Raw genomic sequence first — 25,577 nt, 5'->3', positions numbered from 1 at the left:
ATTTTTCTCCACTGCTCTGTAGTGAAATTAGTCATTCTAGCCAAATTACTCAGAATTGGCTAGATTGTTGAAGAAATCAAGAGCAAATGTTTAAAAAATGCCAAACAGAAGAAAGGACACAATAGTGTTGTAGAAAAAAAAACCCAATTAAATTCAAGTGTCCAGATTTTGAGAGAAACTTGTTTTCATTTCAGTTGCTTCATGTTGTTATTTATGACAATGACACATATCACAAAGATATCTTGGGAAAAAACAGGTAGGAGTTCAAAAGGATAGGCAAACAGAGACTAATTCGGAATGACTGAATTCCTATTTTGATCTACTCAGTTGTCACTAAACTCAGAGGAGGGGTATTCACATGCTCGTCTAAGCCATATCACAAGTAGTAAAGGGATAAAAGAAGTGGTCTTGGCTGGCCACTCACCAAAGGGATCTCAGCCAAGGAAGAGAAGGCTAGACACATTGCTGCACTAATTTACTTGCGTATGGCCTGTGTTAATTCATGGGTTTTACTTTGAATTGAATGGATGGTAAATATGTGACAATAATAGAGCCAAAAAATTTAATGTTGAGCATTTTCCAAGCAAGTTACCCAGCCTTCTGGGTCCCAATATTCCAGTAAAACTTTACCTTGGGAGAGATTAGCAATGAATATCTTTCACTTAACATACCACAGCTGGAGAAGTTATGTGTCCTGCCAAACTCTAAACCAATAACTCTTCAAGAAGATCTAGATTTGGGTTAGAACTTTTTGGAGGAATCTCCAAAAAGATTGGTGATGTCCCAAATTGGTGTGAACCTGATTCAGGCTGAACTTGAATACCAAAGTAAATGCATTATAATAGTTAGTTTGGGATTCAGATCAAATATACAAGTAACAACAAGACCAAGCTTGGCAGTCAAAGGTCTCCCATGGGTGTGGTCAAAAAAATTCAATATGGTTGCTGCAGTGGTGCAATCAAAGTTCTGCTCATTTTTAATGATTTTTTTAAAAATTAACTGATCGTTTCTTAGACTGTATCAATACTAACAAACTTTCTAAATTGCAAGAAACAATAATTCCACTTTAATTAATTAATTAGACCTGCACCTTAAATAAAACAGCAAAATCTTGGCACTAGAATTAGAGAGAGAATACTTTTGGCATTAGAAAGTAAATTCTATCAAAAAGGACATTTGAAAGAATGTATTGCTTTGAGAAAAGAAGGAGGTACAATAAGACTGAAAGCATCTGGAAGGATGTCACACAGAAGGAAGACTTTCCCCCCCACTATTAGTTCCAAGGTTAGGATGTGTTATAATAGATTTAAGTGTACAGAGGTAGATTTTGATTGAATGTTACAAAAATGTTACTAGCACTAAAAGTAGTTTTGACAACAGAATCCATTCCTGAAGGCAGTTACAAATTTTTTGCTGGCTGTGTACAAACAGAGGCAGATATCCATCTGTCAGGAAAGATTTAATTACGATTGATTGATTGATTGGTGCTCTGAGCAAAGGATTGGAGTCATCGCCTAAATGGTCCTTTCATGATTCCGTGAAGCTGTAATTAGATGCCTTCTATCCAGGAAGTTAGTTGTTCTTCCTATTCTGCCAAGAAAAGACAGTAGTTATGAAAGAAGATGTCAATTTACGTTGCAAGACTTCAGCTAAAGTGTTTTTAGGATTCAGTTCCATTGTGGCAAATTTGAACAAAACAATCTCACGGTATTTTGATTTAATATCAAGAATCCAATGAAACCATATACTTTTCCAAACCCAAATAATAGGACATTTATTTCCCCATGGAGAAATGCTTTAACTTATCCTTTGGAATCTGTACATGGTTGAAAAAGTATATTTTATATGCTGCCTACCAGAAACCAAAAACAATAGTTCCTAGAGAACAAAAGCTTTCTGTCTTAGTGCAAGGTGACTTTTTAGTATAATGTGAACATTTTATATATATTAAAAAAAAACCTTGGGATGAAGATGACTTGAAACTCAATATGCAACCAGTAAGACCAGAAACTTTTATTGCATTCAGCGGAAGAAGGCACATTGTAAGCTATGGGGCCCAGACCATTTCCATTTAAAGCTAACAAAGCTACCCATTGTTGTAAAGAAGTGTCAATCTTGCAGACTTCAACTTAAACAAGTTTACCTTGTGCTTTGCCAATCTTTGAAGTAGCCAGTGGCTTCAATCCTTGGGAATGTGTTTATTCAGTCTAGTAAAAACATTAAAAAGGGGGATAAATCTCTGGTGACCTGAACTGCATTTCACTGCTGCCATAAACCATAGGACACTTAGAAAGGACTTTTAGAGGTAAAGATAATATCGCTTCTATAGCCTGTGCGTATGTTATGAACTTGAGTGGTAGTTGCAGAGGTCAGTTGCAGCTTACATTACTTCATCACAAAATCATTAAGGGTGTGGAAGAAAGGTGGTAAGGTGTAACATCATTTATTCTTGTAATTCAGGCCACGCACAGTACCACAGCATTAGCTGCATTAAAGTAGCAAAGCGGGAGGAATACAACTGTAAAAATTCCAGCCACATTAAATGCATTAAACCCCAACTTCACAATGAGACAGAGCTACTAATTTTGTGAATAGCATGGTTTTTATTGTGGAAAGAAAAAAACAGATTTCTACCTTTTTCGTCAACTAAGGTAAAGGTTCCCCTCGCACATATGTGCTAGTCGTTCCTGACTCTTAAGGGGTGGTGCTCATCTTGGCACTGCCCCCTAGAGTCAGGAAGCCAAAGAGCCAGCGCTGTCTGGAGACGTTTCCATGGTTATATGGCCAGTATGACTAAACGCCAAAGGCGCATGGAACGCTGTTACCTTCCCACCAAAGGTTGTTCCTATTTTTCTGCTTGCATTTTTACATGCTTTCGAACTGCTAGGTTGGCAGAGATTCAACTAAATCTCTTGCAAATGTTTTTTTTTATTCTTTGCACTTTTTATTGGCAAATTACTCAAACATTGCTCATATGCAGGTTCATGTCCTTATTTTAAAAGGCTTTGAAAAGAGGAGGTGGAGGTGAGCAGTTTTCTTACACTCCAATCATGCTATTGAAACACTTCTGAAGTTCGGAAGAGACTTACAAGAGAACCAAAGATGGAAAATGAATAAACACTGAGATAACCATGTATACTTAATTGGTCTGGATTTGAACTTAATCTCCCAGTATGAAAATGGAGGAAAAACAATATCATCTGAAAATGGTATTGTATTTGTATTAATTTTAGTGCATTGGTGAGATATCATTCCTTTGCTGTGAGAGCAGGCTGCTTCTGATCATACTAATATCAAATGTAACTGTCCAGTAACAGAAACAGCATTATAGAAACAGCTGCATATGTTTTGATTCACATTAAAGCATTGCTCATAAATTTAACATAGCTTCATTGTTTGATAGCAGACGGACATATTTTTAGAAATAATACTTGGCTGAGGCTACAGTAGATTTTTTAAAAAATGCCTTTGTAAAATACATGTTTTCTATTACCAAGCCACGATAAGAGTTTCTCGTGATGTAAACCAGCTTTCTTGCTGGTCCTAGACTCAAGCTTTTAGGCATGATAAAGTGCAATGGTATAAGTATGTTATAGCAAAGTTTATTAAAATAAGATTTTCTTAAAGAGACAGCTTCCTTAAATATATCTGTAATCTCCAATAATAATTTTTCCAGAGGTAGTCTAGATTAATGAAATAATTAATACACCTAGGTTTTCTATAGCAATTAATATTTAAAAAAATAATTCTTGTTATGCAACTTTTAATCTAAGAGCAATCACTTTCTTATGTACTACATGTTTATATTTTTCTGGTTTGTCCTAAAGGTTGGGATGATATGCAGAAAGGAAAAGAAAAGCTTCTAAATTCTACTCTTAACATGCTTACATGAATTGCAATACTTATCCAGGGTATGGATGAGATTTCTACAAATCTATCTCTGTTCTAGGATTTCTCTAAAGTTAAACCATAAGAACCAACATCACCTAAATTTCTTGTGAACTTTAAAAATTTCTTTGTACTTGATGTGTAGTTTGATATGGCTTATTTTAAAAAAGGCTAGAATGAGCTGGAAGGATATGGTTTGGGCTTTATTTTACAATCAAAAAGCTACTTATGAGAAATCTATCTAAAACTATATCAACTATAACTCTCTGTCTGTCTGTCCATCCATCCATCCATCCATCTATCAGATGTGTGACAGTGCAAGGAATACTCTTATACTTTCTGTGGCAATGATAAGCAACTACATCATAAATATGTAAAGTTCCATAAGACATGGATAAAATGTTGCATATTTTTTCCTATGTTTCCTTTTGTATTTTTTTAGTCTAACTGTAGCAGATTGCAAACTAACCCAGAATTTTCTAGACATCTAGGCCCGTGATGGAGAACCTATGGCACGTGTGCCAGAAGTGGCACCCAGAGCCATTTCTCCTGGCACGCGGAGCCATCACCAGTTGCTCTTCTGGGTTCGGGTGCAGCAGCCAGCTGGTCTTCATGTGCCAGAAAGCAGAAGTGGAGCCACCCGGTGGGCATGCACGCACCAGGAAAATGATCTTTTTGTTTCCAGGGTGCACATATGCGTTAGCCATTTGGTGATCTGGTTCCTGGCACGCATGCACACGCAAAAACCAGCAATAGGAAGAGCAACAGTCGCGTGTGCCAAAAGACATGGAGAGGGACTCCTGGCCATCGCTTCTTAGGGAAGTAGAGCTGTGGTCGGGGCTTCCCTCCCACCCTGCCTGAGTGGGCTTCTTGCATGACCCCAACCCTTCAGCTCGGGTGCTCCAGAAAAGCAGCAGCAGCCCCAAGGGGAAGGGCAGAAACGGCTGGCCGGCCCCTGCAGCCACTCCCACACCAGCCAGAAGCAGCACTGTGACAACCGCCGTGGGCAAGGGGGCAGCAGCGGCAAGGATGGGCAAGGGCTTCTTTCCCTCCCCACCCGAGCGGGCTACTTGCACAGCTCTAACCCACGGCACTGACATGGATCCATGGTCTGGAGTGCCTGGCTGGCTTGGGCGCTCCAGAAGAGCCGGCCAGTCCCCCCGCAGTCCCAGAAGAGCAGCAGCTGCAGCTACAGGGGGAAAGGCAAGAGCGACTGGGCAGCCACCACAGCTGCTCTCATGTCAGCGAGCCAGGCCCTCGGCGGCGTCTTTATGTGGGTAGCTTGCTTCCTGCCAGCAGCTCCTCCAGTGTCCCGGCTAGAAGCAGCAGTGGAACAGTTGCCGTTATCAGGGGCAAAGGGGTGGCAGTGGCGAGAACGGGCGACTGCCACTCCTCCATCCCTACCCCAACAGCAGCTGTGGCAATTCCGCTACCAGCTGGGATGCTGGCAGAGGAGCTGCTGGTGGAGAGGCGAGCTACCCACATAAAGGCACCGCTGAGGGCCTGGCAGAATATATCCCAGCTGAAAGCAGCATCGCTCCGGACTTTGGATCCTCATCAGAGCCACAGGCTGGAGCTGTGCAAGAAGCCTGCTTGGGCGGGTGGGGGGAGGGAGGGAAGCCCGGGCACACCCGTCCTTGCCATCACCACCCCTTGGCCCCCAGTAGCGGTGGCTGTTGCACTGCTGCTTCCAGACGGGATATATTCTGCCTGGCCCTTGGCAATGTCCCAGTACCAGGTGCGAAGGGGTGATGGTGGTGAGGATGGGCGGGCCCAGGCTTCCCTCACCCCCTCGCCCCAGAGGCTGTCACAGTGCCACTTCTGGATGGTGTGGGAGTGGCTGCAGGGGCCAGCTGGCCATTCTTGCCCTTCCCCTTGTGGCTGCCACTGCTGCTGCTTTTCCGGGGCACCCGAGCCGGTCAGGCACTTCGGACTGCAGATGAGCCACGGCCTGGAGGGTTGGGCCATGCTGCCTCTGGAGGCTGGGGAGACTCCAGGGGCCTCCACTCATCCCGTTTTTGGCCTCTAGAAGGCAGGTGGGGGCCAGCAGGTAGGTGGGGTGGTGGGCGGGGCAGCTTTGTGGTCGCATGTGGGCTGGATTAATGGTGTCTGTGCCATATCTGGCCCGCGGGCCATAGTTTGAGGACCCCTGCTATAGAACATGTATGCCCTTGTGTGTGCGCATGTGTGCATGAGAAAGAATTGCAGATGACAATTCATCTTGAACTCTTTTTAAAAAGTACATTTATACCAGGATAAAACTTTTTTTAAAAAAATTACAGTACATCTATTTTGGGGATAGTAATGGCATGTTTGAGGAGAGTAATGGCATCTTGAGAGATACTTTTTATACACAGGTAGTCCTCCACTTATGACCCCAATTGAGCCCAAAACTTCTGTTGCTAAGCAAGACAGTTGTTAAGTGAGATTTGGCCCATTTAATGACCTTTCTTGCTATAGTTATTAAGTAAATCACTGCAGTTGTTCCATTAGTAACACACTTGTTAAGTGAATCTCTTTCCTTTTGATTTTACTTGTCGGATATATATATATATGTATGTATGTATGTATGTATGTATGTATGTATGTATGTATGTGTGTGTATATATATGTGTGTGTGTGTGTGTGTGTTGTATTTGTGCATACCAGAGGTTGTAACAAATACATACATACATACATACATACATACATACATACATACATACATATATTTGGCCAATTAGCTATATATATAGCCAATTATTATCCTGTGAATAACTTCTGTTTACTGTATTCATGTCTATCGGAAAGAATTTATTTTTGTTGCCCTAAATGATGATTTTTAAAAAAAAAAAACCAACAACTGCAAAACTATAGTTTTCCTTTTACATGATACGCAAGTTCTTTTGTAGAGTGAAGGAAGAGATTTCTTTAATTAACTTATTTTATATAATGTATTTTTTAAACAGTTGCATGATGTTTTGACCATTTTTCCACTTTCTTTAGAAAATAATGTTGAAGATTGGGACTGATTTACTACAGCTTCTTCACCCTGTTTTTTGTTTGTTTTTCTATAGATAAAATTGTATGGCTCGATTTCATACTTATATCAGCAAGCACCCTCTTATATCAAGTCAGACCAAATATTGTTCTAACTCAGTCATATCTATCCAGACAGGCAGTGCCTCTTAGAAGGCTCAGACAAAAGTATTTCCCAGCCTGATTATTCAGCATATCTTACCTTTCTTAGAAGTTGGCTCCGGAGCTTTCAACGTACAACACAAGTGGTCTGTCACTTTGTTACAGGTGCCTCCAGCCGTTGTATCTTCTTAGTAGATTTCTGATTCACATTCGAATATTTAAAAGGTGGGAGATTTGATCGTTTGGTCCACCAATGGGATGTTCCTATGAGAAAAATCACCTTTTGAGCACAGACCCCTTTGGATAAGAGCAGAAGAAAATGTAACAGGATAAAAGTATGTTTACTTTTATAGAGGCTGGGTTACCATGGAAAACCTGCCTTTGTTTACAAAATTCAGGATGATTTGACTTTTCTTAAAAAATAAAAAAAAGTATATAAGGTTACTGTTAAAATAAAACATCCTGTCACTCAGTTAAATCTAAATGAAAACAATTGTACAGTCCAAGTTCCACCTTAATCAAATGGGAAACATGAGCCTGCACATTTACAAGGAAGGTGTCTAGAAACAGCCAGTCAGAGACAAGGCTGGAATACTCAGATTCCCAAAGCATCTGCTCAGCAGCGCAGATGGCTTGAAGAGAAACAGGAAGGCTAAGAGAATCATCGTCTTGCCTTTTGGAGACAGTTCAGAGATGAAGTATATCAGATTTTTGACAGGATGATACCCTTTCCTTCAAGGAAATCAATATTCCCTCTGTTCATCTCATGTGCAGTTTCCCATTATTTTGAATCAGATATGGATTGATTTCTGCTAATGTGCTTCTTAGGAAAAGAAAAGAAGAAGAGGGGGGGGAGAAAGAAAGAAAAGAAAGAAAGATTAAGAAAAGATTATTTTCAGAATAGGACAAAAATACCCTAGTTTATCCCCAGAGCGGCCATGTATCCTTCACTCAATTCTACTTCAATGGTGCAAATGGATTTGGCTGATTAGGACTTGGATAGAATGACTGCTGAGAAAAAACATAGGAGAAATGTTTCTTTCTGCTGCAGCAAGCACAGTATTAATATTTCTTTAACAGTATTGCAGAATACATTAGCACTTAATGATAGGATCTCTTTGCACGTGTGATGAAAATATATGAAAACTATACTTTTAATATGGATTTGCATGTATTTAAATTACACAGGTAGGCATTCAGGTTGGGAAAGTAATTAGCAGCAGCAAGCATGCTATAAATTCAGCTAGATTGTTATTTTAGGTAAGTAGCCAAATCTAGGCATTGGGCACATTCCAGGAGCCATGATTAAAAAGAATTATCCAAATTAATTGAAGAATGTCACCCTTCTTGATTATAGTATTTAACTACACACAATTATTTACTCTATTACTACTTATTGAGTATTGCATAAAGATCAGGAATTGTTATATCATTATCCTGGCATGATGATGGGGCAGAAATTAATTTAGTTGGTATTTGAGTTGAATCACGTTCAATTTTACTTTTTCAAATTAATCTATCAATCCAAATTCAGTTATCATTTAAAATTTGAACCAATCAAAATTAGAAAAGCATTTGCCAATTAAAAGTGTATTAAAAGGAATCTATAAACATACATATTCATGATAATAATGAATAAAAATATTGGGGAAATAGAAAAAAAATGTATTATATAACATTGCTAATAAAAATCACATTTAGACAGTTGCATATCATAATATAATCACATTTGAGAGCTGGTTGAAGAACAAGCACTTTGTTGCATTATTCATCTAGCTTCATTGTACAATCTAGATAAGCACACTGAAAGCAAGCTGAACCTGCAACCAGGGGAATAAACACCCCCAAAAATGTAAATATGTATTAGTGCTTGTTAGAGTTTTGGCACACTTCCTATATTGAAATATTCAAAATTAGTTACTTGCATTATTAATCATCTGGAATGCCCAAGAATAGAAATATTTGATGAAAGTTTTATCTATTTACTCCAATACTGAAATTTATCTGCAATACTAACTCAAAGTAGAGAACGAAAATAGTAAGCTAAAACTTAGGTATAAAGAATTATCTGAATAAGGATTTTATAGAATCCAAGCAGGTATTTTGGGATTTAGTACAAAGTTCTAGAAATCACCCCATGGAATTCTGAAAAGGAATCCTGTTTTCTACCTCATAAGTTAAAACATGTGCAAGGTCATATTTTTTTAAACTACTTAACAGAGAATATACAAATGCAGCATTTCTCTAGAGAATAGCTACTTCCTGCTCCAATATGTGAGACATCTAGATTTTGCATGTGTAAAAATAGAAGAATATTTTACTAAAGATGACCTCTGATAGGTTAGACCTATATTATTTATGTCAACAAAACCAAAACAAAACCATGAAAGGATGTCCATTTGGGTGGTCAACAAAGTTATAACTTGTCTAAAAAGTTGTTGCACTTCATTGTTGTTATTGAAACTCATTTTAAAAAGGTATAGAGTGTCAACTAAAAGGAATCTAGTATGGTTTTAAAATAACCTAAGGGCTAAAACATTGCTTGGTTCCAGAAAGGAAGTTCTCTGCTCTCATGTTTCAGTTTAATTGGGATTTCCTGGGTTGACAACTGACTGGGAGCATCCGGTATTAGCGGATAAGTAATACCAAATCCAGCTGCATTGTAAGAAGCTGTCACTCTAAAATCTATTGATACTCAAAGCTGGTATCATTTCTTATTGCTATCGGCAACAATGGAGTATCGTAGATCCTAGATAGCAAGTGATAAACTGGCCAGCCTAGGTGAGAAGAACAAAGGATAAGGAAAAATTTAGTTTGTAAAAGAAAGCAAAAAATCTAAACGGATATACTGAAACAGATTCTATACTTTTAATAAATCATGCAAGTCCCCCAAATGCAATATGTATATTTGCATAGTTCTTGTTTAGTGATCCATAAAGTTCTTTGTAACTGCAGTGGTCCAGGTTAGCATTGTGTTTTAGATATTTCTCTTGTTTCTGTCTCAAATGCTTTCAATATTATCTAGGCCAGCTATCTCGAAATGTTGAGGTTTACTTTCTTGCCCATATGTTGGTTTCAGCTTTCTGGGCTTCCTTTCCTTTTGTTTTTAACAAAAGCTGAGATTCCCTGAAAATCCATTTCTGCACCAGATGCCAAATTCCAAGTGAAAATGTAGCAACCACAGACATGTAAGATGGAGTTTTTGATATGGTTCACTAAAATAGCCATAAGTGAGCATCTTATTTGTCTGATCTTTTAAGTTGTGTATATTTCTTTATCTTAAGACTGTATGGCTTTGCCATCCTCCAGGAAGAACTAAAATAAGTCTGTCAAACAAAATGTAAGTTCTAGGAGTTTCCTGTCCTTTTCATAACTGTGAGCATATGAGGTGCAGTTCATATTGAAAAATTATGTAAGAAAGCTGCCAAGAAAGATCCAAGCAGTATTACCAATGCTGTTTCATAAGTAGTCACAGCTGCTGTTGATCCAACAGTTTTTACCCCCCTTTTGAAAGGGAGTAATTACTACAGTTGGGCAATGTTTTCGAACAGATTCATAAAAGTAAGTGCTTTCCAGCATGTATGTAGGTAGTCCTTGTCTACAGCTCTTTAAAACAACTGCATTTTTTTTTCTTTGGATCCCCTGGCAGCAGCAGTGAGCAGCTAACCAATGCTGTGAAAGGATGTGACTGTTTTAAAGAGTTGCAGAAAAGTGCTAGTACAGACATTGGCAAGAACATCTCTCTTGAGGGATTCCAAAAAGTGATATACTGTGGCCTGCAATTGAATTGTGAAATAAAAATTATTTCTGGAGCGCTTCACAGCCTTAGTAATTATGGCAATGCATTGCAGTTAAGAATGTAAATAGATTACTTTCAGGAAGATTTGGCCCCAGCTCAGGACATATTTTCCAGAATTGTTCATAGCATTACATTTAGATTGGGACAGTTAACATTTCCTCTGTAAATATCTAGATCACAAATTATCTGATATACATGGAATGGAATGTCATCTTCTGCTTTTTGAGAACTGGCGCCAAACCATAGACTTTACAGGCATACAATAAACTTGGATGGTGCATCCAGAATTGAAGTTATTATGCAAGCTTTTAATTGTCCGCAAAGAATGATATGGTTTTAAGCTTGTCAAAGATAATGAGGTTATACACGAGACACTTTGATTACCAAATTATAGAGTCTATGCATTTTTAATTGGTTCACACAGTCATTCAGTCTACCTCATTTTCAATAGGAGAGTGTATTTCCTTTCTTATGCCAATTTTAGATATAATAGACACACTAAAATGACTTGCAATGCTGAATTGTCATCATAATTAGACCTCTGTCCTCAAATCCTTATTCTGAAAGAGTCCCATTAGAAATGTTAGGATTCTGAACTAAACATTTTAAGATTCTAACTTTGAATAAATCTGCTTGGTTATTTACTTGTAATGAAATGTAACATTGTCAGTTGTGTTAATATACCTTATATATCACTAAATTAGAACTGGGTTTTAATCAGCCTTAGATTGTTCATATGGAATTGTTTGTGTTAATTAGATATACCATGTAATACAGGTTAGTCCTCGACACAATCATTCATCTAGTGAATATTTGTAGTCACAATGGCACTGAAAAAAATGACTTACGACCATTTTTTACATATTACAGCATCCTTATGGTCACATGAACAAAATTAGGTTGGTTGATGACTGGTTCATATTTATGACAGGTGCCGTGTCCTGGGTCCATGTGGTCACCTTTTGCGACCTCCTGACAAGCAAAGACAATGGAGAAGCCAGATTCACTTAACAACCGTATTACTAACTTAACAACTGCAGCAATTCATTTAACAACTGTGTCAAAAAGATCGTAAAATGGGGCAAAACTCACTTAACAACTGTCTCACTTAGCAACAGTAATTGTGGACTCAATTATGGCCGTAAGTCAAGGACTACCTATACAGACCACTTCTAGTTTTAAATAAAGTCAGGGACTGCCTAAATTTTCAGTTGCTGAAGTTGGATAGGTTCACAAGCGTCCATGGGAAGAGCAAGTAACAAATGTATATTGGGATGTAAGCTCTTCTCCTTGTATATTCGCATACAAAGTCACAGGGCAAGTATGAAAGGCTGGAGTTTGGGCTGTGACATCACACTACAATTTGTCATTTTGATGTCATTGGGATTAGGAATGGGCACCTATTAGTGGGTAGGGAACATAGAACAATTTGTAACGAAGTAATAGTTTAGCACAGTCATAGCCTTCCAATACAAGCCACAATTATATTAGGCATGTCACAATTTATAATTTGTATAATAACATTTGGGTGCATGTGATATCACTTTCTTCCCTTGCCAATGCCATGAGTCAAGCCAGCATTTAGTAAAAATAAAGATTCAACCACCACTCCGACATCTATCCTAGAAGTGGGTACATGATATATTAATATTTTGAAAAACTTAGTGGTTTCTTACTACCATAGCACTATTTTCTTTTAATCGGATACATATTTCCCAGCAGTAAGAAAGATTGTGACTCAGTTGACCAATCAGTGTTGAAGGACTTGATGATCAGAATGCTGGAGATATTGATGTCAATGAGATTTCACTGCAACTAACTTTCTTGTCTTGGGGGATTCAGTTTCTAGGTGCAAGTTCAATAGTTATATAATTATTAATAGAATACAATTATTAATAGAATACATTTAATATTATTATTATTATTATTATTATTATTATTATTATTATTATTATTATTATTATTATTATTTAATTATTACTGCAGTATTATTGAATTAATACAATTCCATGTAATGGAATTTTCCCAAAGCTCTAAGGTATTATGGTCAAAATAAAGTAGTATTATTGTTAGGCGGAGTCCTTGGTTCTCTCTGAGCTTGGTGGTTTTCTTGCAGACATTTCATTACCAAATTAGGTAATGTCATCAGTGCTAGTAGGGAGTGGGAATATTGCTCTCAATTTATATTCTAGAGGCTTGCCTTGTCAGTGTTAGTGGGAGTGTCTTGGCATTATTGTTAGAAAGTATTGTTGTTATTTCCAAGACCAAAGGTTTAAAACATTGAATAGATAACCTAGAAATGAGAATGTGTGCATCTTAATGATTTATTAGAAAAAAAATAAACAGGACTTTATTTTTTAGTCAGTTTATAACCCATATAAAAACAACCATGATCTATTACTGGAGAAAACCAAAAGCATTTTTGGTCTATGTACAGATTGTGATGACGCCCTCACCAATTTATGGCATTACATTGGCAGTAGGAAAATCATTACTCCTACTGCTGGATAATAAAAGTGACACTGCACACTGATTAATAGGCTTTGGATTGTGTTAGTGCTGGTCTCTCTTAATATATAGAAAGGAGGGAAATGTAACTTTTCAACATTGCCAGAGTTCCATGTTTAAGTCTCTTTTATAGGTTCACCACATAAGCCAAAGAGTTAAATGTGTATTACTGTATAGTAATCCAATATTTATCCTGATACCTCTCCTCTTAAAGCAACTGTAGCTCATTCCAGTTTCAAATATCAATTTTTATTTACATTGCATAAGACGTACCCAGCTGTAAAACTTTCTCTGCCACATTCTTCATTGCAAAAGATAATTGGGTAAGATCAAATAAAGCTGAGTAGCATTGTGTAGGAATGCTGTAAACCTTGCTTACAACTTTGCCACTGCAACCCTAGCTGGGCTATCTAGCTATCCATCATGGCTATCAAAACACTGGAGAAAATTGGGAGAAAAGATGGAATTACTTAACTTGATTTAGTAGAATATCTAAAAAAAAGATTAGTTGGACAATATGGAATATGGTTACAATGAAGGATGCATCATAAAGTTAATGCTTTGCTACAGTCACTTTATATAACCATATACTACTACAGCAATTCTGAATGATTTGGAGCTGAGAAAATATTAATTGGCAATTTGGAATGCTTTCCATTTAATATGTATTGATTTTTTTGTGAACAATTCTAGTAATAATAGTACTGTTTTTGTTACAGTCCTTCGAGTAAAGCTTGACTCCTGGGGACCTGGATAAATTCTTGCAATTTTTAGAATAACATTTTCAGAAGTGGTTGGCTATTATCTCCATCCTATGGCTAAGAGACAAAGGCTGACCCAGTTAAGGCAGGGGGGGTCAAACTTGCGTCGTCACTGCAACGTCACATAACACATTATGACTTTTCCCCACTTCACTAAAACAGATATGGGCATGGCCAGCATGTGACGCATACGACCCATGGGCCGCGAGTTTGACAGCCCCGAGTTAAGGTTTCCTCACTCCTAGTTAACTCCTGAACTACCACACCAAAATGGCCCTTTAACAATGTTAGTCCTATGTTATACATTATGCCTGCTTGATTTTAGGGATGAATATGAAGAGGATGGATTTTGTCAACCATACCGGGGAATTGCTTGTGCAAGATTTATTGGAAATCGAACCATTTATATGGAGTCTCTGCATATGCAAGGAGAAATAGAAAATCAAATTACTGGTAAGTAAAAAAAAATTGCTTTCTCTTATTCTCAGTTAGATTGTCCCTGTTATAATCTACAATTCTGGATTTCAAATCCTTAATGTATTTTATGTTAATTTTACTTGTTCAACTGAATATATTCCATGGCACTTAACATATATTAAGAAGAAACAAGATACTACATGTTAGATACTAGCAACTGTTATAATGGTTTCCACCAAGGTCCTTCCTATAAAAGGGCTGCTGTCAGACTGAACCTTCGCTGATTGTACATACTTGTTCTGTTACAATAAAGAGATGTTGTTACCTTTAGCCTTGTGTGCCTTTCCATTACCCGATCTAACACTGGTGAGGAAGGTGGGATCGGAAGGCAACTAGGTGAACCAAAAAGAGCGAAGCAATCCAGCAAGTAAATCCAGCCCGGAGCTCAGCACGGCTTCAAGCAGCCATTTTTGAGCGGCAAACTCAAAACGCCATCAAAACACAAAATGGACATGCACGCCCCACCGAATCTGTACGACCCAGTCACCGAACACTGGGAATCATATATGCTGATGTTCGACTGCTTCCTCGAGGCCAATGACCTCATGGGCCTTTCTGAAGGCCTCAAGAAGAACATGTTCCTGGGTTACTGTGGACGGGAAGTGTTCGAAACAGCCAAAGACCTGTCTGAGCCAATGCCGCTACTATCAGTCTCTTGGTCAGTGCTCCAACAGACGCTGAGGACACACTATGCTCCCAAGTCGTCTAAGCATGTCCACCGGCACGAATTTAATATTCGCAATCAGAAGGAAGGTGAATTGATCAACAAGTATGTTGCGGTGCTAAGGAAGGCCGCAGCATACTGCGAGTTCCGAGACCTAGACAAACTTATACTTGACCGCATCATATGCGGTGTGCGGGACATTGATTTACAGAGGAGATTACTTGCCAAATCTGATCTCACTCTACAGGTTGCCTTGGACGAAGCCAGGGCATCCAAATCTGCCGTTAAGTCTACAGAAACCCTACAGCGCTAAAGCACTACACAAGGCGCGCGGAAGAGAGCATGCATACTTTGCAAGGCTACAGAGGCCGAGCGGCCAGAAAGCAAAGATGACAGCTGCTGCATGCGCAGTAGCCGCGCCAAGCCGGTGCGCAAATTCAAACCGCATTTCCCACCTTGCACAAGCTGTGGAGGAGACCATGCCAGATCGTATTGCCATTTCTGTGACGCTATCTGCCAGCGCTGCGAGCGAAAGGGGCACATCGCCAAGGTTTGCAGAAGTGAGCACCCCACAATGACCCAGAAGCCCAGAAGCCAACCTAACCGGCATCATAGACCCAACCAAGGGGCATGGCAGCCGCCACCACGGTGCTCAGAGGGCGACACCAGAGTCACCTACCACACCTCAATCGGCCAAGTCCACACAAGGCGGTCAAAAAAGCTGAAGGTCACAGTCCGCATCGAGGGCTCTCCATGCGAGATGGAGTCATCACTGACCATCATGCCGTGGTCTACACTAAAGCAGGCTATCACTAGCCTGAAGAAGCAGCATCTACACGCCCCTGACATCCGCCTTCGCGATTACCAGGGGAACCGAGTCCCCATCGTGGACCAGGGCACCTTCCGGGTGAACTTCAAAAACTTCAGCAGCCAGCTCCCAGTGACGGTGGTCAGCGGTGACCTGCAGAGCCTCCTGGGGCTTGACTGGTTCGAAGCCCTGGGCCTAGAAGTGACCGGTATCAACACTTTGAAAGACGAGAGCGCCGAAAAACTACTTGCAGACCCTATCCCTGAGACACCAGTCCTTCTATTGACTGCTTAGAGACTGGTCCCGTCTCGTATAGTGACATTGCCCCTCACTCTGCAAGAGACTCCACAATCAAACAGGTTGTGAACTGGGTGTGGAGGGGAGTGGCCCAAGGGGCCTGTTGGGTCTGATTTCAAAATGTATTGTAAAAGAGATGAATTGTCTGTTAGAAATGGCTGTTTGCTGTGGGGGGGACTGGGTCGTTGTTCCACCCAAACTGCGAGTTGCAGTATTAGAGGCTTTACACGTAGGGCATCCTGGAATTGTCAGGATAAAGTCTTTGGCCAGGAGTTACGTGTGGTGGCCTAACATGGACAGGGAGATCGAAGAATGGGTGGCTACCTGCACACCGTGCCAGGAGTTCAGACCAGCTCCCCCAGAGGTGCCTGCTAAGGAGTGGGAGCAACCTCAAGCACCATGGTCTAGAATACACATAGATTTTGCTGGCCCAATTCATGGCCAGACATTATTAGTAATTGTGGACGCCTACTCAAAATGGCTAGAGGTAGTCCTCATAACCTCCACTATGGCAGAAGCGGTCGTCAAGGTACTACGGAGACTTTTCTCCACACACGGCCTGCCCGATGTCCTGGTCTCTGACAACGGGCCCCAATTCACGGCCATGCAATTTGAGACCTACTTAGCAGCACAAGGAATCAGACATGCCCCAGTCGCGCCATTCCATCTGGCCTCCAATGGTCAGGCAGAGAGAGTGGTGAGATCTGCAAAAGAGGCCCAATCCAGGATGGGCCCAGGAGATTGGCACATGGGTTGACCATTATCTTCTAATTCAACACATCACCCCAAGCGCTACTACAGGGAAAAACCCCTCCGAGCTTCTCATGGGTCGCTGGCTAAGGTCCCACTTAGACCGGCTACACCCAAACTATTCTGCCGCATCGCCCCCAGACTCTACAAGCAAAATTTGGAACTTTAGCGTAGGGGATTCAGTTTACACCCACAACTATGCCGGGGGAACTCTGTGGATTCCTGCCACAGTGATAGGCATCACTGGGCCTCGCTCTTATCTCGTAGAGCTCGAGGACAGTCAGAATTGGAGAAGGCACATTGACCAATTCCGTGGCCGCCTCTTCAACTCTACTCTTAGGCAGCCAGAGGTAACTCCTGCACGAATTAGCTAAAGCCCTACCCAAAGGGAGCAACACTCCACTCCTTCCACAGGCAGCTCAAGCCCAAGGGTACCAGGGAACTTATCTGGTTGTGTTGCAGGCCCGCAGCGAGCTCCGAGCGAACCAGCTCTAAAAGCTCCAGCCATGGCCTGTGAAAGGTTCCAGGAGCTTCCACCAAGCGAAGCTGCAGAGCCAACAGGTCCATCTGACCTGTCCGAAGAACACCCTCCAACTGAACTGCACAGGTCTGGTGGAGCCACCAAAAGTCCTGCCTACCTGCATGACTACGTTACCAGTAGGATTATTCCATCTAAGAGGAGAGGGGTGTTAGATACTAGCAACTGTTATAATGGTTTCCACCAAGGTCCTCTGTTCCAGCGGGAACAGAGGTTTAATCTCATTGGTCGAAGGGTCTGACAGCTCTCTATAAAAGGGCTGCTGTCAGACTGAACCTTTGCTGGATTGTTCATACTTGTTCTGTTACAATAAAGAGCTATTGTTGCCTTTAGCCTGAGTCTGCCTTTCCATTACCCGATCTAACACTACTCATTTTGATAAGCTGTAATGAAAAATGAAACTTTAGGAAAAATAGGAAAAAAGCAGCCCTGCATATTATTTTAATTGTATTCTTAGCTTTTCTCATGAGCATGTTGAAAAACAATACATTTATCATAATTTTATTCTGATTTCAGCCATGTTTTTAGAATACACAATTGATTAAATTTAATTCTTAATCTCACTCCTTGTGGATCTACAATTGCATAATTTTCTTTTAAAAGCATGATCACATACCGGAACTTGCCAAACAATAAATATTGGCGCCTACTTGATTACTTAACCACTCTTTGGTTAAGACAGCCCAGTTCAATCAATGGGAAAAAAGCAGATGCTAATATAAACTGCATTTAGCAGAGTATTTTGAATACAAAAAAGAGTATTTTTTTAAAAAAATGCTTATCTCTCCAAAAATGATACTTCCTATTGTGTCTTTATTTGGAAGTAGCTATTAGTGCATTTGTTCTTCTATAAATTGTTACTATCTTAACTGATTTGGTATTTGTATGTTGCAGCTGCCTTCACAATGATTGGAACTTCCAGTCATTTATCGGATAAATGTTCGCAGTTTGCTATTCCGTCGCTGTGCCATTATGCTTTCCCATATTGTGATGAGACCTCTTCTGTTGCAAAACCACGAGATCTGTGCCGGGATGAGTGTGAGATTCTGGAAAACGTGCTTTGCCAAACTGAATACATATTTGCAAGATCCAATCCTATGATTTTGATGCGGTTGAAGCTGCCGAATTGTGAAGATCTTCCCCAGCCTGATAGCCCTGAGGCCATCAGCTGTATCCGTATTGGCATCCCTATGGCAGATCCAATCAATAAAAGTAAGTGGCAATTACGTTGCCTTGTATGTGAGTCATCCCTAAAACGGATCAAGGGCACAGTTGATAGAGTCAAAGTCTGAATATTTTAGTCAATATCTTTCACCAAGCAGATTACATTTGTCAGAGATATTGATAGAAGAGAAAGGGAGATGAATATTGTCATCATGGCTAGTGGAGTAAAATCTGCAGGGACTCATTGTTAGAAGAAAGCTTTTAATATTTTAAATCAGCCGTTGTTTTTATATCTTTCTGCTCAATTTAATGTCTGGTATATCGTGATTTGTTCATTAAAATACCTTCTAGCTATTCCATTGAAATAAACACTAGCACTGCTGTCACTTTGTAAGGGAGATATATGGCATAAAAAATAATTTTAAAAAATTGTTTATTGTACTCCGGTTACTATGCAGTACGGCAGTCCCAAGTTGTGTTACTGGCTTTGATATTGAGTTTATGTTAGCTCACAAATAGGTTAAAGTAACAAATATAATTTCAGGTGGCTTTATTTCTAAAACAGCTTAATAAATATTAAGTCTCGTAATGTCTCCTGCCAAGATAAGAGATTAGTTTCAAGATTTTGGGGAAGCTTTGAGTTCTTTTGCATATTTTTAAAAACTATTTTAAAGAAGTGTATAACTTTTTAAAAGAGTATTGTTACATCTCCGTATGTAAGACTGAATTAACTTGCAGGTCATAAACAAGAAGAAAGAAAAGAAACTCATCCAGGGAGAACATTTTATATGGTGCAACTTGTCATTTATATATGTATGGATGCAATTTCCATTCCCCATCAGTTAGCTAGAACTGAAGAAGATTCTTGGATGAGTAGCAAAACATTTTCAAGGGGAAAAACAACCAAGGAAGTCCAGTTCCCTTTTGAAAGGGGGGTGGGGGAAGCACCTTTGGGACAACCATGATCTGGATGTCCCAATCCAGAATCTCCATAGACATGTGTCCATAGTGTTCTTGTAATGCATCACAGAAAAATGATCTTTCTGTTACAGGTCACAAATGTTTCAACAGCACAGGAGTGGACTTTCGGGGGACCATCAGTGTAACCAAATCTGGGCGACAGTGCCAGCCATGGAACTCCCAGTATCCCCACACCCACACATTCACTGCTGTCAGGTACCCGGAGCTGAATGGAGGCCATTCCTATTGCCGAAACCCGGGCAATCAGAAAGAGGCACCCTGGTGCTTCACCTTAGATGAAAATCTCAAGTCCGAACTTTGTGACATCCCTGTCTGTGGTAAATATAATGAACTCTTTTTATGAAAATGAAATGAGATTGTTTGTTGTGTTTTGCAGTCGGCTGCAGTTCCAGAGCCAGACTATGTGGCACATTCATCACATGTTTATAGAATCGACTTAGCCCGACAATTTTAATTTGGAATAAAAGTGCAGCTGCAGAATTTAAATACAGCCCCTGCTTATGGACCAAATTGAGCCTCTTGGTGGTCTTCTGTTTGGTGGCTACTTGCCATTTAAAGGATGTGTTTTCTAATGGCCTCGCTTGGCAGGAGGCTAAAAGGCCAGCAGGAAGAAAAATTCTGAAAACCAGCAGGGGCCCGTAATCCAGATCTGGAGCATGTGCAGATCTAAAACTTTTGCCCCAAAACAAAATTCTTTGGCTCAGCATGCTTATTTGAACAAATGACTATTGTGTGAAACATGACTCGAAATAACCATTATTTTGTCTGAAATGTTATTGAGAGCCTCTTATTAAGTGGTTAGAAAAATGCCAGCAAGGTTTTTGGAAAAATGACAACAATACTTCCCAAGCGCTTTCTGGTAGCCGTGTAGAAGCAACAATTTAAAATGTTTTTAGGGAGTCAGAAAAGCTGTCTAATTGGGTTCAGAGGAAGAGTATTTGATGATTTTAAAAATTAGCATAAACTAAGTATTTCCATTGAGCCAAGCTAAGGAGACCAGCAGGGGTGAAATTCAGCAGGTTCTGACAGGTTCTGGAGAACCGGCAGCATAAATTTTGAGTAGTTTGGAAAATTGGCAAATACCACTTCTGGCTGGCCCCAGAGTGGGGTGGGAATGGAGATTTTGCAATATCCTTCCCCTGGAGTGAGGTGGGAATGGAGATTTTGCAATATCCTTCCTTTGGAGTTGGGTAGGAATGGATATTTTGCAGTATCCTTCCCCTTGAGTGGGGTGGGAATGGGGATTTTGCAGTATCCTTTCTCTGCCATGCCCACCAAGCCACGTCCACAGAACCGGTAGTAAAAAAAATTGAATTTCACCACTGGAAACCAGGCCTTTTTAAAAGGGGGGGGGGATTAATCATTGAAGTAAGGTACCATTTTTGAAACAATCATTTCTTGAATAAGCCAGAATTGTATAGTGTCATTTAGTATGATAAGTGATTATCCAGTTTTAAAAAGTGAAGCATGACATGAGTTCCAATAACATGCTTCAGTATCTAACAATGACCACTAGATGGCAACATAGAGATAAAGAAAAGTCTTTACTGCCATCTTGTGGTATCAATAATTTTGCAAACTTGACAGATCTAAGAAACTACGGGTTTTCTTTCTTGCAGATCAGGATTATGAACCAAAATGAAATCATAAGCTATAAAATTTAATTTGTAGAACATCTTAAGCTAGGTTAGAAAAACATGATTCAACCAATCAGGAAGCAAAGTAATTGCAGAGATTGAGGAGCATTAAAGCTTGCAAGTAAAACACTACTAAAAGATCAAGATTCTTATTTTATAAGAAAAGGGTTTTGGATATGCTGCCTTGCCTTTAGCGACCAGTAATGGCGAACCTTTTTGGCACCGAGTGCTGAAAAGGGAGCGTGTGCATACGCGCTTGTCTGGGCCGCAACCTGGAAGAGGAGTTGCCCAGGCGGCATGCGCGCACTGGAAAATGAACTTCCGGTTCATTCTTCCAGCTATTCTTCCGGTTACTGACGCACATGCGTGCCTGACAATCAGCTGACCTGCTCTTCCTGTTTCAGCACTGCCACATGCATGAAGGCCAGCTGATCATCGTGCACACATGTGCACCAGAAACCCGGAAGAGGATCAGGCGACACTGCGTGTGCCAGGCAACATGGCTTCGTGTGCCACTTCTGCCACGCGTGCCATTGGTTTGCCATCACGGGTATAGACCTTGTCTTAAGTCTTCCATTTGCCCAATTAAAAAGAACTAAAAAGATGAAATGCAAATTCTGCTGCCAAAATTTCAAATATCTGACTTATTCTCAACGCATCCAGCAATTGTGGTGTTCTTCTGTAGCTTATTTCTTTCATCACTGTGACATGTGGTTTCTTTTCTTGGGAGCTCACATTTCCTGAGATCTCTTGGGAGTTCATATCTTCTTTTCCTGACTTTGCACATCAAAATACCTTACAGTAGTGCTCAAACTCCCACTCACTGCTTTTAGTAGGGCCTAAGCTAGCCAAATGCTCAGATTGTTGCATGAAATCCCTAAAGCGTTTATTATGGCTGCCTGAAGAAAGTGCTGCCTATTGAAAGAGATCAGCTGTTAGCAATCTAGAAGGAACAGCAGTCCCCAGAGGGTTAACTTCTTGCAAGATCATCAGTGAAGAAGATCACTGACTTTATTATTAAGAAATAGATTAAATCAGGGGTGTCCAAACTTGGGAACTTTAAGACTTGTTGGGAGTTGAAGTCCACAAGTCTTAAAGTTCCCAAGTTTGGACACCCCTGGATTAAATAAAAGACCAAAATGCTGGTTTGTGGTTGCAGCTCCATATGTAAGAATACAATGAGGGAAAAAAAAAGATTTGATGATTAAGTTGCATTTGATTTTTAAAAATGAAATTCTGCCTGAAGAAGTATAACATAATACAGAGCCTCTTACCTTCAGGTTCTTAAAATAATAGTATCTGTTGGTTCTTTTGCTATAGTACCATTTTCCATGTAGTTTTTACCTGAAGGATCTGAAAAGCATTCCACCAAATTTGATTCGCCAAAGATATTTGTTGGCAAGTTCCCAGTATAATTTTTTTAAAAAAAGATTTGACAAAATTCACTCTTGACTGGAAGAGCTTTGCAGACAGACAGACATTTTTGTATTGCACCATTGACATTGTGGTTGAACATTTTTGTAATGGCACTTACATAAACCCACACTCTGCAGAGAAAGCTGATTTTTTTCCTCCTGTAGCAAGACACTTTAGTGTTGCAAAACTATCATTGGCCTTTAGACAAACATGAATAGAAAACTGTTGTTATGTAATGCTCAAGGATTCGTGTTTTTGTCAATGGCTGATTGCAAAACAAATACCCTCAGTTTGTGGAAATGGATATTGTGTTATCTAGCTTATCTCACTTTATACTTAGCAATTCTTTATTGTGAAAAAACACAACGGGGCATGTGTCAGACCTTTCAGAGATGCTTAAAATGTAACAATAAAGTCAGTGCTTGTTAGTAATGTTAAAGGTGCTCCTTGAAGTTTATTGCTTGAAGGAGAGTTGTTGCTGAATAAGCTAAGATTTCCCAGTTGAATTTATGGCTACCTGTAGATAGCCATGGATTGATTGATTTAAATGAGGTCAAATTTGATAACCCAAAGGTCACAAGTGAGAGAACCTCTGCTATTGTTTCTGCTGTTGCTGCTTGCTCAGGAAATAAAATAAGCATGAAAATACGCAATAGGCTTTACACATCCTTATATACAAAAATTCACTGTTTATTATAATGGCATTTTTTTTAAAAAAAAACCTTCTGCTTTTCCCCTCTCTTTCCTCTGAATTTAGATCCAAAGGACTCCAAGGAAAAGAATAAAATGGAAATCCTTTATATACTGGTGCCCAGTGTTACAATTCCTCTGGCTATTGCTTTACTGTTTTTCTTCATCTGTATTTGCCGAAATAACCAGAAGTCATCTTCGCCACCCGTGCAAAGGCAGCCGAAGCATGTCAGAGGACAGAACGTAGAGATGTCTATGCTCAATTCCTATAAACCAAAGGTACTGTGAACCAAGTCTGATGCATAAAAATGAGACACCTTTATTTTAAGCTCAAAAAAACTTAGTTCTTTGGGGGCTCTGCCATTCCTGGTGATGCCTCCTATCTGGCTCCATTTCACGAAAATCACTCTTATTATTGCCTTATCTCTGGTTGTGATGATCTATCAAAACAATACTTTGTTTTGATAGATCATGACTGAGCAAAGAAAATAAATCCCCCAAAATTTGAATACAAAGGGGTTAGGTAGAGCTGTCCAATCTGCTCAGCAAAATCTGGGGGCAGCAAAGAAATATAGAAAGCAATTCTGCTGGCATTTTGTGGAGTTTTGTAGCCCTGGACTGGTAGCTGTACTGTAGATTTGCCTGATATCCCCTGGTGGTAAGCCCATTTGAACCCTATCAACTTCCTTGAGTAGACACACATAATTCTATTGTTAAGCTGGCATTTTAAGCACAACATATTAGCGCGTAATCCCTAATTTAATGTGCACTTCCTACACATTAAGGATTTTCCCCCTAATTATCCTCCTCTGTATCATAAATTGAATGATTTTTGTCATTAATGTAATAGAAGTGACTGATAAAGACGGAGTGGGATAAACTCCCTTTGTACTTGGTTTTCTTTGGCACAATGTCTCCTCTGTTTTTTACACTTCTATGCATTTTGTACACCACCAAGTGACAAATACCTGTCAAACAAAAGCTAAGCAGATTTATAACTGCTTAACTCCAAATGAACCCCTTTCTGCCAAATTTTATGACTTCATTTTCTTTCAGTTTTTCCACCAGGTTGGTTAAAACAGACAGCCCTGCTTGAGGTCAGACAGAGGTCATTTCACTTTCATTACTAAAATATAATTTACAATATGCCAGACCTAAATAAGTTTTAGCCTAAAGGATTTGTATAATATAAACCATCTGCTTTGCAATAATACATCTAATTTCCCACCATCCTGCAGTCAGATAACTGCCTATTCAAATGCCACTACAATATATTAATTCACCCTAAAACACATAAAATGTTCAGGAAAATTACAATTTATGTGACCCACTTTCAATTACCCTTCCTTCCTTCCTTCCTTCCTTCCTTCCTTCCTTCCTTCCTTCCTTCCTTCCTAATGAATTATAATTGAGATAAGAATGAAGGGTCAGTCACAATCCTAAGGGATGTGAGCATTCAGCTCAGCATTCATAGTTGCTCTTATAGTTGTTTATTTCCACTAAAGAAAGCCAATGACCTAAATAGGGTCACTCAGAAGAATGAAGCCTTGCCCTTCTCCCCAGCAACTCTGCTATGAATGAGTTGTTGAAAAAGGTTAGGACTGGACTTTCACCTCCCCTGTGGTTTCTCCCTTCTTCCTAGCAATCTTATGACAACCACAGATAGTCTTCTATTTATGACCAAAATTGGGGCCAAAACTTCCATTGCTAAGGGATGCGGTCCTTATGTGAGTTGTGCCTGATTTTATGATCTTTTTTGCAACAGTTGTTAAGCTAATCACTGCAGTCGTTAAGGCAATTGCGTGGTCATTAAGCAAGTCTGGCTTTCGCCATTGGCTTTGCTTGTCAGAAGCTGCCTGAGAAGGTGACAAATGCTGATCACATGGCCCTGAAAAACTGCAGCTATCATAAATATATGCCAATTGCCTTCCACCCAAATTTTTATCATGTAACTGTGGGGACTCTGCAGTAGTCATAAGTACAAGAACCGGTCATAAGTCATTTTTTTAAGCACCATAATAACTTTGAATGGTCATTAAATGAATTGTTACAAGTCAAAGGCTACCTGTAGGCTGAGGG

At 39.8% G+C, this 25,577-nt stretch overlaps 1 protein-coding gene across 2 annotated transcripts in view; it reads left to right on the top strand.

Moving 5' to 3' along the window:
• ROR1 (receptor tyrosine kinase like orphan receptor 1) overlaps nt 1–25,577 on the top strand; it is a 185,801-nt gene that overhangs the window by 155,545 nt on the left and 4,679 nt on the right. For both annotated transcript variants that reach the window (XM_081946485.1, XM_081946486.1), the window contains exons 5-8: nt 14,402–14,529; nt 18,505–18,822; nt 19,827–20,072; nt 23,566–23,777. In XM_081946485.1, the coding sequence (XP_081802611.1) occupies nt 14,402–14,529; nt 18,505–18,822; nt 19,827–20,072; nt 23,566–23,777 (904 nt within the window). The remainder of the gene's footprint in view (nt 1–14,401; nt 14,530–18,504; nt 18,823–19,826; nt 20,073–23,565; nt 23,778–25,577) is intronic.

The sequence above is a fragment of the Natrix helvetica genome (assembly GCF_964273705.1).
Source record: "Natrix helvetica genome assembly, chromosome: 3".
Classification (NCBI taxonomy): Eukaryota; Metazoa; Chordata; class Lepidosauria; order Squamata; family Natricidae; genus Natrix; species Natrix helvetica.
Note: the sequence above shows the minus strand (reverse complement) of the source record. Positions and strands in the feature narration are given on the sequence as shown.